This window comes from Gossypium hirsutum, chromosome D07 (assembly GCF_007990345.1).
Source record: "Gossypium hirsutum isolate 1008001.06 chromosome D07, Gossypium_hirsutum_v2.1, whole genome shotgun sequence".
In the NCBI taxonomy this organism is placed as follows: domain Eukaryota; kingdom Viridiplantae; phylum Streptophyta; class Magnoliopsida; order Malvales; family Malvaceae; genus Gossypium; species Gossypium hirsutum.
The window spans coordinates 2,724,100-2,735,834 of NC_053443.1; the positions used below are offsets into that span (position 1 = coordinate 2,724,100).

Here is an 11,735-nt window from a genome sequence, read left to right on the forward strand (position 1 = left end):
ATTTTAAAGGTAAATTATAATTTTATTACGTATTAATTTAAAGCTAAAATATCACGATACAAGAATAAATTTACTTCTAATAATAAACAATTCTCGAAACCCCAATTGTCAAATTACCGAACTTAACTTAGTTAAGTCTTAATCAAATCCTAAATGAATTTTTACCTATTTTAACCATTCAAATAATTTCCTTATACTTAGCTTTAGAGAGTATTTTCTAAGTTAAAATGAATGATGCGACTGTTATATAAAAAAAGTAAAACAACTCTTTTAATCTTCAACAGTTGTTTGTCAATTTAACATTTACTCTTTAAAAGTATATATACAATTACAAAAAATGTTTTAAAAATTAAATTTTCCTTCATACTTTCAAATATATATATAAATTGTGAAAAATTAAAAATGCATTGAGATTAAAAAAATGTTTTTAAATAATTCATTTTAAATAATTTTTAAAAATATGAAAAATATAAAATCTTCTAGAAATTCAAAAAAATCTGTTATTTATTTCATGAACGATAATAATGTCTCTCTAAACTTTAAGATATTCATTCAGTCCATATTAAATCAAATTTGAAAAACTTTTTTAAAAATAAAATTAATTACAAAATATATAAAATATCAGTATAAAATATATTTTTAAAATAATGATAAAAACTTTAAATCAATTCAAATTAAAATAATTAAGAATTATTATTTCTATATACTAAACATCCAAGTTATTTAATTTTTAATTAATTTTCATACACTTTTTTTTAAAAGGCTTAAATATGCCAAAGGTCCACGTGCTCTTCTAAAATTTAAATTTTAGTCCTTATATTTTAATTTTAAGGGTTTAGGGTTTAGTCCCTATATATTTTTTATTTAAAAGTATTGATCCCTCTATCAATTTTGCCATTATATTTGGTGATGTGGCTGTTATAAGAAAAATATAAAATAACTCTTTTAGCACACAAAATTTATATATATTTTTTGGTCAGATTAATTCTTACTAATTAAAAGTACATAAACAATCACAGAACCATTTTTAAAATGAAAAGTTTTTCACATTTCCAATAAGAATATATAAAATTGTGAAAATTTAAAAACTCTTTAAAATTAAAAATATATGAAATTATAAAAATTTTCAAAAATTCAAAAATGTATTATTTACTCCATATTAAATCAAATTAAAATATTAGTATAAAATAACTATACAAACTTCAAATTAAAATATTTAAAATTTTAAATTAAGAAAGCTTCTCTCTTTTTTTCAACGACACCCTGGGTCCTTCACCGCCATCCCCCAAATCCACCGTCGTTCATACTTCACAACAGCAACCAAAATTTCTCTTCACCGTCGTTCGCATTTTGTATTTCAATTCAAGCCTAAAGTTTAGGGCAGAACTAAAATTTAACAGAGGTAATTTTTGAAACTTTAAATTAAAATGTGAAATAGGAACCGTCTGACTGCATGAATTTGCAAGATTTGTAGGTAAAATGTTATGATTCTAAAAAGTAAAAAAAATATTCTTTCGAAAATAAATATAAAATATAAAATGTACATATATTTAAAAAATATTTTAATTTTATTCATTAAATCTTAATTCGATTGGTGGGCATTGTTGTTAATGCAGGAAGAAGTAGGTTTAAGGGCGCTGAAAGATATTATCATTCTATTTATGAGTTGGGATAGGTTATAAGTAATTCTAGGCATTGTGCCAAAAATAACAGATATGATCGCAATATATAATGAAATTGTCAAAAAAAAATATTTTTAACTTTTTAAAAATTTTAACAATAATTTAATATAAATAAATAAATTAAAAATCAGGATAAAATAGGTTAGAAAGAGATTCCAGGCAAATAGTGGTATGGGGCTAATAACATGGCCCAACCACAACAAAAACGAATTACATGTGAAAGAGAGTAGATATTTGATTTTAATATGATATTTCAATGAAAATAATTCTCTTTGTTTCGTCGGTTTGCTCGTAAGTGAAAACGTGATGATGTCAGTCCTCTGCGATGCCGGACCTGTCTCATTGACTCCATTCTTTGTTTTCTTCTTATTAATTGCATTGTCTATTATTGTATAGTTATTATCGGCCTTACCAGAATGGTAAATAATTAGAAACTTCCATTGTTTGTGATAATTCATATGGTTTTTTTTCTAATATAAATTTCGCATAATGATTATTTTTAATTTTATAAAAAAAGTTATTTTAGTTTTTACTTAATTTTTTTATTTTTTAGTTTTTTAATCTCGTATTGTTTTATTAAGTAGTTTTTCTAAATTTTAAAAATTCAAACAATATTTGAAAATTAAACATTATTAAAAAGTATAAAATTGTTAAATAAATAAATAATTGCTAACGTGGTATACACAAATATCGTGTTAGCAAAATTAAGAGACATTAACCATTTTGGATAATTTGATAATGTAAGTTTAAAGGCTAAAAGAGGCAAAAAAAATCAAATAAATAACTTTTTAATAAAATTAGAGGTGTTCATGGTCGAGTTAGGTCGGGCCTAAGCATGATGTTAATATACTTTATACTTGCTCAAACCTGGCTCGACCCGAAATATGAGCTTAAAATTTTGCTCAAATCTATCCATATTTGCAAAAGACTAATTTAAGTCAATTTTAGGCCCCACCTATATTATTTTTTAAATTTTTTAAATATTTATATTATATTATTTTAATATTTAATAATTTTTTATTTATTTAAAATTTTTATATAGTCATCTTAACTTTATTTTAATGTTTACATTAGAGTAGTATTATATATTTAGTATAGGTTTATTTTTTAATGTATTCTAAATTACATAATGTATAAAAATAACATAATATAAAGTATTACAAATTTAAATACAGGTCGGGTCAGACTTAGTTTTGACCCGTATTTTAAACAGACCGAGATTTTTTGTCCAAACATATTTTCAGACTTAATATTTTTATCCAAACCCTCCCAAATTCGGTCATTTAGACCTGAAGGGGTAACCCGAACAGCTCTAAAAATCCAGTATGTGAAATTTATATTATCCCTTTTAGAAAGCTTGTGAACCATCACAAATAACGGAAATTTCTTATTATTATACCATGCTGCCAATTAAGAGTTTTCCATTCAAATAATGTCTCTTCTCCGTTTAATTAAATTATCATTTTCTTAAAGAGTTTTTTTTATTTGAAATAAATTTTTAATTAATTTTTAAATAATATTTTTTATTATTCAATCTCTAGATATTTTCATGCAAGTATTTACCTTTTTTTTAATAATTGTTTTTTTTTTTAGTTTTTCATATAATGTTATGTTTCTCTATTTATACTTGATGATTTGGAAAAATAAAATTTTATGTGTCAAATTTCCATTAGCTGGTTTAACAATTTGTTAAAGGTGTTACCATCAAATACTATAATAAAACACATATTGATAGTTCATATACCACATTAGATATTTTCAAAGTATATGTACCACATTGGATACTTTATGAAAGTATAGGTACCATAATAAAATACATATTGATAGTTCAAATATCACATTGAATATTTTCAAAGTACATGTACCACATTGAACATTTTATGAATGTATAGATACTAAATGTGACATTATCACTTTTTTAAAGTACATGTGCCAAGTAATTATCCATATATTTATAAAGAGTTGACGTAAAAACTAAATATTACTTTCGTTGAAATGGTAAAGTGATGAAAGTTAATGTTTGGTGTTTTGAGTTAATCTTTTTCTTAATTTTATATAAAATGAAAAAATACTATTAAATTAATATTTATTGATTTGTTAAAGTAGGGATGTTTTGATAAATTTAACAAAAGAGTAAAAATCCGATTATACGTGACACCAACTCAATTAAACACATACATTATATAAGTATAGAGTATAGTCCTGATGTATATTTATGCAATTACCTTGCTAATATAAATAAAAACTCATATAATATAAATTTATTCGTTTCATAAATTTATAATTAAATTTAAAATTTAAAATTATTTTATTATTATTTAAATTGAATTGACCGAGTGACTAAACGGATGTGAAAATAGAAACTTTTATCCAAGCCCAATCGTTGGAGTGGACTGTTCAGCCCAAGTCTACAGGTTTGATATAAGGCATAAGCTTTAAAAATTTATCTAAAATGGCAATTAAATATTATGTTGTTGACATTCTATAAAAGGATAAACATTAAAATTATATATAAATATTGATTAAGTATATAATGTGATATATGTACTTAGGTTTTGTATAATTATATACGTGGAATATAATTTTTTATTTAGTTTATACAAATCATCAGTATAGTTATCGATGCAACATCACTATATATTTATGTATTGTATATACAAATAATTATATTTATCAACCATAAAAATAAATGAATGTATTTATTTTTGAAACTGTGTATAGTTGAACCAAAATCAAAATTTTATGTGTGCAATTAACCAAATTAAAGTTTCATGTGTATAATTGCATCAAATTGCACATTTAGTCAAAGTTTATGTGTAAATTTGATATTTATGCCTACTATAAACGAGTTGTTTTATTAATAATTAAAGTTGAATGATGTAAATTGGTTAAATTAAGGAAAAAAGTTTGATATATTATCGGCGGAACCTTTTAGATTCCATAAGCGGGTTAAATGTTTGACAATTGTATTATATGATGTAGTAAAAAAATTATATAAATAAATGTGTCACTTTTCACACCTTCAATCTGCTTGTGGAGTCTAAAAATTGCACTGATGTATCAATCAATTGCTCTTAAATTAATCTAAGATGTAAATTACCATCAAATATAAATTATTCTACAAATATATGTAATTAAAATGAAAATATTAATTGTAAAAAGTCTTTAATTCATGAAAATTAACACATAAGAAGTTAAAATTAATGAATGAGTATTTGGTAAATTGGTAGCGTACTCTTTTAATTTTACAAGCGGTGTTATAAATTTGTCACATGTCCTATTTTCTTATATATATTATTTTTTTACTATATATTATATACACTTGTCAACAATCCAATTTTATTTGTAAATTTTTTAAATTCCATTGATAATATACTGAATATTTTCTCTAAAATTAATGGATTTAGCAACATATATAATCATTTACGAGTTGAGATAATGATTCACGCGGATATCATACTAGTTTTTAAGTTCAATTTTATTTTGATTTAAAATTTTAAAATTATTGCTTTCAAATAAAAATATATCATAAAATTTAATTTTGTTGTTTTTATACAATGTCTACTTTTACCTATGTCCACAGCCCTTAAATTAGAAGGATAATACGTTTAAATGCCCTCAAACTTACATATTCATGGCTGCTGCCGTAATAATGGGCCTATCAGAGGTGTTCATGGGTTGGGCTTAAGTATGATATTAACATATTTTATACTTGTCCAAGTTTAGCCCGATGCAAAATATAAGCTTAAAATTCTGTCCAAATCTGCCCATATTAGCAAAAGACTAACCTAAGCTTGTTTTTCGTCCATATTAATTTTTATTTTTTATTATTTATATTATTTTAATTTAATATTTAATAAATTTATATTTATTTATTTAAATTTTTTATATAGTCACCTTAACATTATTTTAATGTTTACATTAGAGTAATATTATATATTTATTTTTTATAATATAAAATATTATAAACTTAAAAATAGACTGGTCCGAGCTCGGGCTTTGAATGTTCAAGCTCAAGCTTGGTCTATATTTTAAACAAATCTATTTTTTTTGTTTAAACTCATTTTGTCTAAATCCTCTCAAATTTTAAGCGAACTTTTGGACCTGAAACTATAACCCAACCCATGAATCAATCTAGTCACCGCCAAGCTAAAACTTGATTAACAAATTTAAATTTATTTAAGAAAAAGGGCAAATCAAAACATGATCTAAAGGAACTTAAAAGGTCTGCTAAAAGAATTTGTTGTCTACTCTATCTTTGTTTTAATTTTGTGAAACCCTACGAAATTTATAATGAGTTTTCATTAATGGGCTTGGACGACTGGGGAAAAATTTAAAATAAAATGGGAAAAATTCCAAATTCTGGGTTTAATGAATTCGAGCTCATTATTTTTAATCTAAAATATAGACAAAATCGATTTTACCATAGGTTTTTCGTTTTTCAATTTTAGTTTTTATTTAAAATTTTACAAAATATGATTATATTGAATTGGTTGAACCATTAGAATAGTCGTTTTCAGTTGATTCAATCTTGTTAAAACAATATTTGAGTATGAGAGAATGTGAAAAATTTTGATTAGGGGATTTTTATTAAAATAATATAAAAATTATAATATTATTTTTAGAACAATATTGGTTCAATAGTATTTATTAAAATGCCAACTAAATTTTAGCTCAGTTGATATCGATGTTTTTAATGTAAGAGAATGTGGATTCGGACGTCTGAAGTATGTTTATCTTCCTATTTAAGAGTTGGGAAAAGGTCATGGATAATTTTAAGTATTGTATAAAAAAAATTATGTTGCCTAACTAGTGTGCTACACTAGTGTAATATCTTACCATTATCACGCAATCATTGAAGAAATTGAAAAAAAAGAAGAGATTTTTTAATGTGTGTTGCCTCCGTGATATATGGCATTCAATTGATTTAACCGATAAAATATTATAAAAGCATACTGAAAAGAGGAATATATCGAAGTCCGTTGGTCATTTGACAATAGTGGATGGAGATTGGAGAGCTTCTCTGTTAGTATTTAAGTTTAAATCAACGAAATTTTAAATCATTTTATGAAAAATTAAGCTATAAAATTGAATAAGGAAGAAAAAAGCTTTGGTTTGATGTATATTTTCTTCGGAGTAGGAGTGGAATGATGGCCAAAATACAACTATGAATAAAGATCCCTAAAACTTTAAAACTCTCAAATAGATCAGTGATTAATTTGTAATTTTTTGACATTGAGTGATTAAAATGTAAATTTACTATTAGGTGAATGACTTTTGGGATAATTTTCCTAATTTGTTTAAGTGGTAAATGGAACTCCGTTCATGAAACGCAAGGACTTCATTTTGCCAAATGGCGCGGGGCAAAATAAAACAACCATAATTCCTAAATCTTTCATTTTGGAACATAACCCTAAAGGGAAAAAAAAAACTGGAACACTCCAAAGAAGAAAATGGAAGACGAAGTTGAGAGGCGACAGATCCAACAGATTCTGGAGCTCGACGACGAAGAGTTACAGATCGAAGAAGTCGAAAGTCTTCTCGAATCCTCCGACGATGATCGCGATGCCACGTAATTACCCTAATCATTTTACAATTTTCCTTTCTCTTCCACATTTTGGTTCGGTTTCTTTTTCATCGTTAAATTTAGGATTATTGTTGTTGGCATTTCGATTTCTTTTTCTTTTTGGTTCTTTTTTATTTAAAATTTCAAGCACTCAGTGTTGAAAAGCGGTAGTTGAAATCAATAATTTATTCATCCGATTGCTGCGGTTTATAATAGTTTGTAACTTCGTTGTTCTATATTGCAGTGGCGTTGTTTCACCTGATCACTTTACTTTCAATACCCACTTGGCTTCCTTACATTCATATCTCGGCGGTAATTATATATAATCTATACTTATCAGCATTAAGTTTTTTGGTTAGTCTTATCTTATCTGAACAGTTTGAGATTTACTTTATCAAACTCGCATGGCAGAGGTTGATGATACGCGACACAGATCTGCTTTTTGGGACGGCGGTGCCGTTTTGAACCTTCCTTTGTTCTATCTTGAAGGTATTTATACTCGTATGCAATGTATTTTTTGTTTCCGAGTTTGTGATTGTACATGTTCATAAATTTTGGTTCTGGAGGGTATTGATTCATCATGGTTTGTGTGTTATTGTTTGTTAGTAAAATCAAAGAACTTTAGGAGCATTAGATGTTTGACTTATTTATTGAACTTTTGACTTGTATGCCACTTGTTAGAGTGGCTTCAGAAACGTTGTACACAAGTCTGATTTATTTACCGGTCTCTGATGGTCAGTTTTTGGATCACGTGGTTTCATATTAGTCTCTGGATGTTTTCATCTTCATATTTGTATTAACATATTAAAGAATTTAAACCCTTTCTTTATAATATTTACCAGGGGTAGTCCTGTTCCCCGAGGCCACACTTCCACTTAGAGTTATTGAACCGAACTTTGTAGCTGCTGTTAACAGAGCAATGACCCAGGTTGATGCTCCCTACACCATGGGGGTGGTAGGTGAACTCATATCTTCTCCATATTAATTTTCAGCATATTGATATCTTTCTTTTTATCTTTTATTCTTGTACAATGAAACAAGATTTGAACCTTATCCAGGTCCGTGGTTACAGAGACTCTAATGATGGACCATTAAGGCTAGCAAAAGTAGGGACAACCGCAGAGGTATACATGCTGAAAGCTGTTGTTTGTTTATATTTTCTGGTTGATAGGCCTTTAATGTGTATTTTACAATTTTATGACATTTTATTGCTTACAACTTATAGCATTGTGTAAAGAGTTGTTAAATGCTTGAGGAAACAACCCCGTTTTCCCACACACCAGAGATATACACAAAGAAAAAGCCAAAAAGGTTATTCATGATTTGAACAGTGAACTTGTTTAGGTATAGGTGGAAATAAGTAGGTGTGGAAAAAGTTATTGCCAATCCTGGACCTGAGAAAATTGTGGTCAGATTATGTGTGTGTATGTGTTGTACCTACTCTTATGAGTACCTTGTAAGTTCCACTCTCATTTCATAACGATTTTAAGCTTGACTGCAGTTGTTTTGTAATATTTTTACTTAAGTTTTTTAATCTTCATTTGCAGATTCGGCAATATCGTCCAGTGGAGGATGGTTCTATTAATGTGGTTACTCGTGGCCAACAGCGGTTTTGTTTGAGACGCTGTTGGATTGATGCAGAAGGAGCAGTAAGAAAGCAATTTTTTTTTTAAAATATACTCAAATATCTTTATTGTCAGTGCTTGTGCGGTAGAATGCTGATTTGCTGTAATTTTTCATTCTTTTAAGCCTTTTGGAGAGATACAGATTATTGAGGAAGATATACCATTTAGAACCCCTCGAGGTGCATATGCAAAATTGGTACCGTTAAATAATCTGCGAGGCCAACAGATCCTATCTTTAAATGCTTTATCACATGGAGGGAGAAATGATGAAAATGATTCAGAAGCAAATTCAGAGGAAAGCTTTGAGAATGAACTTACTCAAACAGAGCGGAGAATTCATCAATCTGCAATCGGTGCCTGCTATGATTCTGATAGGACGGATGAGTCGACAAGTAGTGCTGACGACAATAAATTATCTGAGTCAGACAGCCAATCAGGAAGTCCATGTGACACTGACTCTACCTTCTTAGGTTCTTCACCTTCTGGCCATAAGAAACAGGTTAGAAATTCTGACTTGGGAATTGGGACCAAGTCCGTGGCTCGAAAAGTGGCAGAACCAAGGTCTCATCTTTCAAGTACATTGTCAAGAGCATTCGCGCCCGTTTGGGTATATCGTATGTACGACTCATTTTGTCTTGCTCAAAAGGCAGCAGGTATCTCTTATTTGATTTTGGTTGTTTTCCTATGCTCTTTTGCCACATCCTCGTTCACTTTGTATACTTTAAAGATTTTTCTATGTTAGTAATTCATGAAAATATAATTTTTTTTCTTGTCTGGTATTTAGTATAAGGTTCAACTCTCTTACAGAGAATTTTTGCCGAAGTAATTACATGTGATTTTTGGTACATGGCAGATTTTAGAATTTAATTTAAGGCAACTCATTTTGGTCATTTGTTGGGAGTATTGCCTCGTACTTGGTGTGCTTGTAATGAAAGTTCTTTGTTCTGTGATACATTGGAAAAAATAATAAAAATAACTTATATACACAAACATACTATGGCATTATTTAGCAAAAATTCTCTTCATATTTGGTAATAGGTTGCTTAGTTTGTTGTTTCCTTTTGGTCTTGTCTTGCTCTCATGTCTGAACGATGTTAAAACTTAAATGTTTGATATGCTAATTTTGCAGATATGTGGAAACAAATAGTCGGGACCCCAAGCATGGATGGTTTTGTGAAGAAGCCTGATCTTTTATCTTTTTATATTGCAAGTAAAATCCCCATCTCTGACCCTACAAGGCAGGAGCTTCTGGAAATTGATGGTGTTTCATATAGACTGCGCCGGGAAATTGAGTTACTTGAAAGGCTTGATCGTGTTCGATGCAAGATCTGTAAGGTACTACTTTCTATTGTGTATGAATACCCTCATCATACGGTTGCATGCTCCCTACTGTGCTTAAAGCATGGCATGCATTCCTATGGTCTCTGTCTTTACCAGATTTTTTTCCCCTTCAGACTGTAATTGCCAGGCGCAGTGATATGTTGGTGATGTCTACTGATGGTCCTATGGGTGCCTATGTTAACTCATACGGCTATGTTCATGAGGTAATGACTTTCCGAAAAGCGAAGGGCTTAGTTACCAGCGGCCGACCACATGAAGAGTACAGCTGGTTTCCTGGGTATGTTCTTCAACTCTCTTTCTCAAGGACTAGCATTTAGCCAATCACGTTTAAGCTAAATACCATGGATTGTTGGACACCTTTTCATGACATATTGGATTATCATATTTGCCTTGGGGTTTAATGGGAAGGTTGAGATTTTCAATGTTCTATTAGCAAGAGCGGTGATGTTTCCTTATGGGATAATCAACTTTTATTTAGATTCAAGCTGGACAAACAATCCTTTAGAATAGCTTCGGTTAGTAACCAAAGACAATAGGGCTAGAAACATGCCATATTGATAGAGTTGCCAAGAGCAGAGTGATTGATTCAGATCTGGCATTCATGATTTTCATTATATCATTCCTAGTTTATATTTTCTAGTGTACATGTAGCGAGTATTTACTCCATCACAACAAACTTGTATTGGTGCATGTAATAGTTGTTGGAACTTTGTAGGAGGGAGGCCATAGAAGGTCAACAACTTGAGAACTTGAAATAACCTGAACTCGAAATGATCATAGCCTAAACTCGTAATGGCCTGCGCCTCAAACCCGAATGATCTGAATCCAAAAATCCCAAACTTGATTCTGATCCAAACCAAATTGACCTGAAAATTTTAAATTTTGAATTGACTAGACCCAAAACCAACTCTCTCCCCAATCGACAAATCTATTTAAACCGATATTAACTTAAGTGCCGTGATACACAGGTATGCATGGACGATCATAAACTGCGCATCATGTGACGTCCAAATGGGGTGGCTTTTCACTGCAACAAATGAAAAGTTGAAGCCTAAATCATTTTGGGGTATAAGGAGTTCTCAAGTTAAGGATGAAATGCGATAGAATCCGTATATTCTCGAATACATCCTAAACTTTTCTCAAACTACTTTGCAACTTCATAGACCGTAAGAGCTTATATTGTGTTACTTTTGTATATAGTATATAACCTGGGAGCAGTATTTTGTATGGAATGTAGCCTTGCCTTGCTAAATAAAACATCAGACATCAGGTTTCAGCTACAATTTGTGGCATTCTGTGTAAACTCTAGCCAATATATCTTCTATGCTATATTAAAATCACAACTCCGTGTGATAAAAGGAAAAATAAGTCAAATTTATAAAAAAAAGACGGGTACTATATTAGAAACGGTATAAAAGTAATTTACCTTTTTAAAATATAAAATAAAAATTACTCTTACTGTTACTAGTGCTTTTTTTAAATAAAAAATGGTTATCTATGCTACTCTTTAAACTCCTTATT

The 11,735-nt window shown here is 28.9% G+C and overlaps 1 protein-coding gene across 1 annotated transcript; it reads left to right on the forward strand.

The window, feature by feature from the left end:
* The first annotated feature begins 7,014 nt into the window (after window positions 1–7,014).
* LOC107953853 (uncharacterized) lies at window positions 7,015–11,494 on the forward strand. The gene is made up of 10 exons (XM_016889285.2): window positions 7,015–7,254; window positions 7,493–7,560; window positions 7,660–7,737; window positions 8,091–8,203; window positions 8,307–8,372; window positions 8,796–8,897; window positions 8,998–9,526; window positions 10,003–10,208; window positions 10,328–10,491; window positions 11,183–11,494. Exons 1-10 carry the CDS (start codon window positions 7,136–7,138, stop codon window positions 11,316–11,318), a joined length of 1,581 nt encoding a protein of 526 aa, XP_016744774.2. The 5' UTR covers window positions 7,015–7,135; the 3' UTR covers window positions 11,319–11,494.
* Window positions 11,495–11,735: the final 241 nt, after the last annotated feature.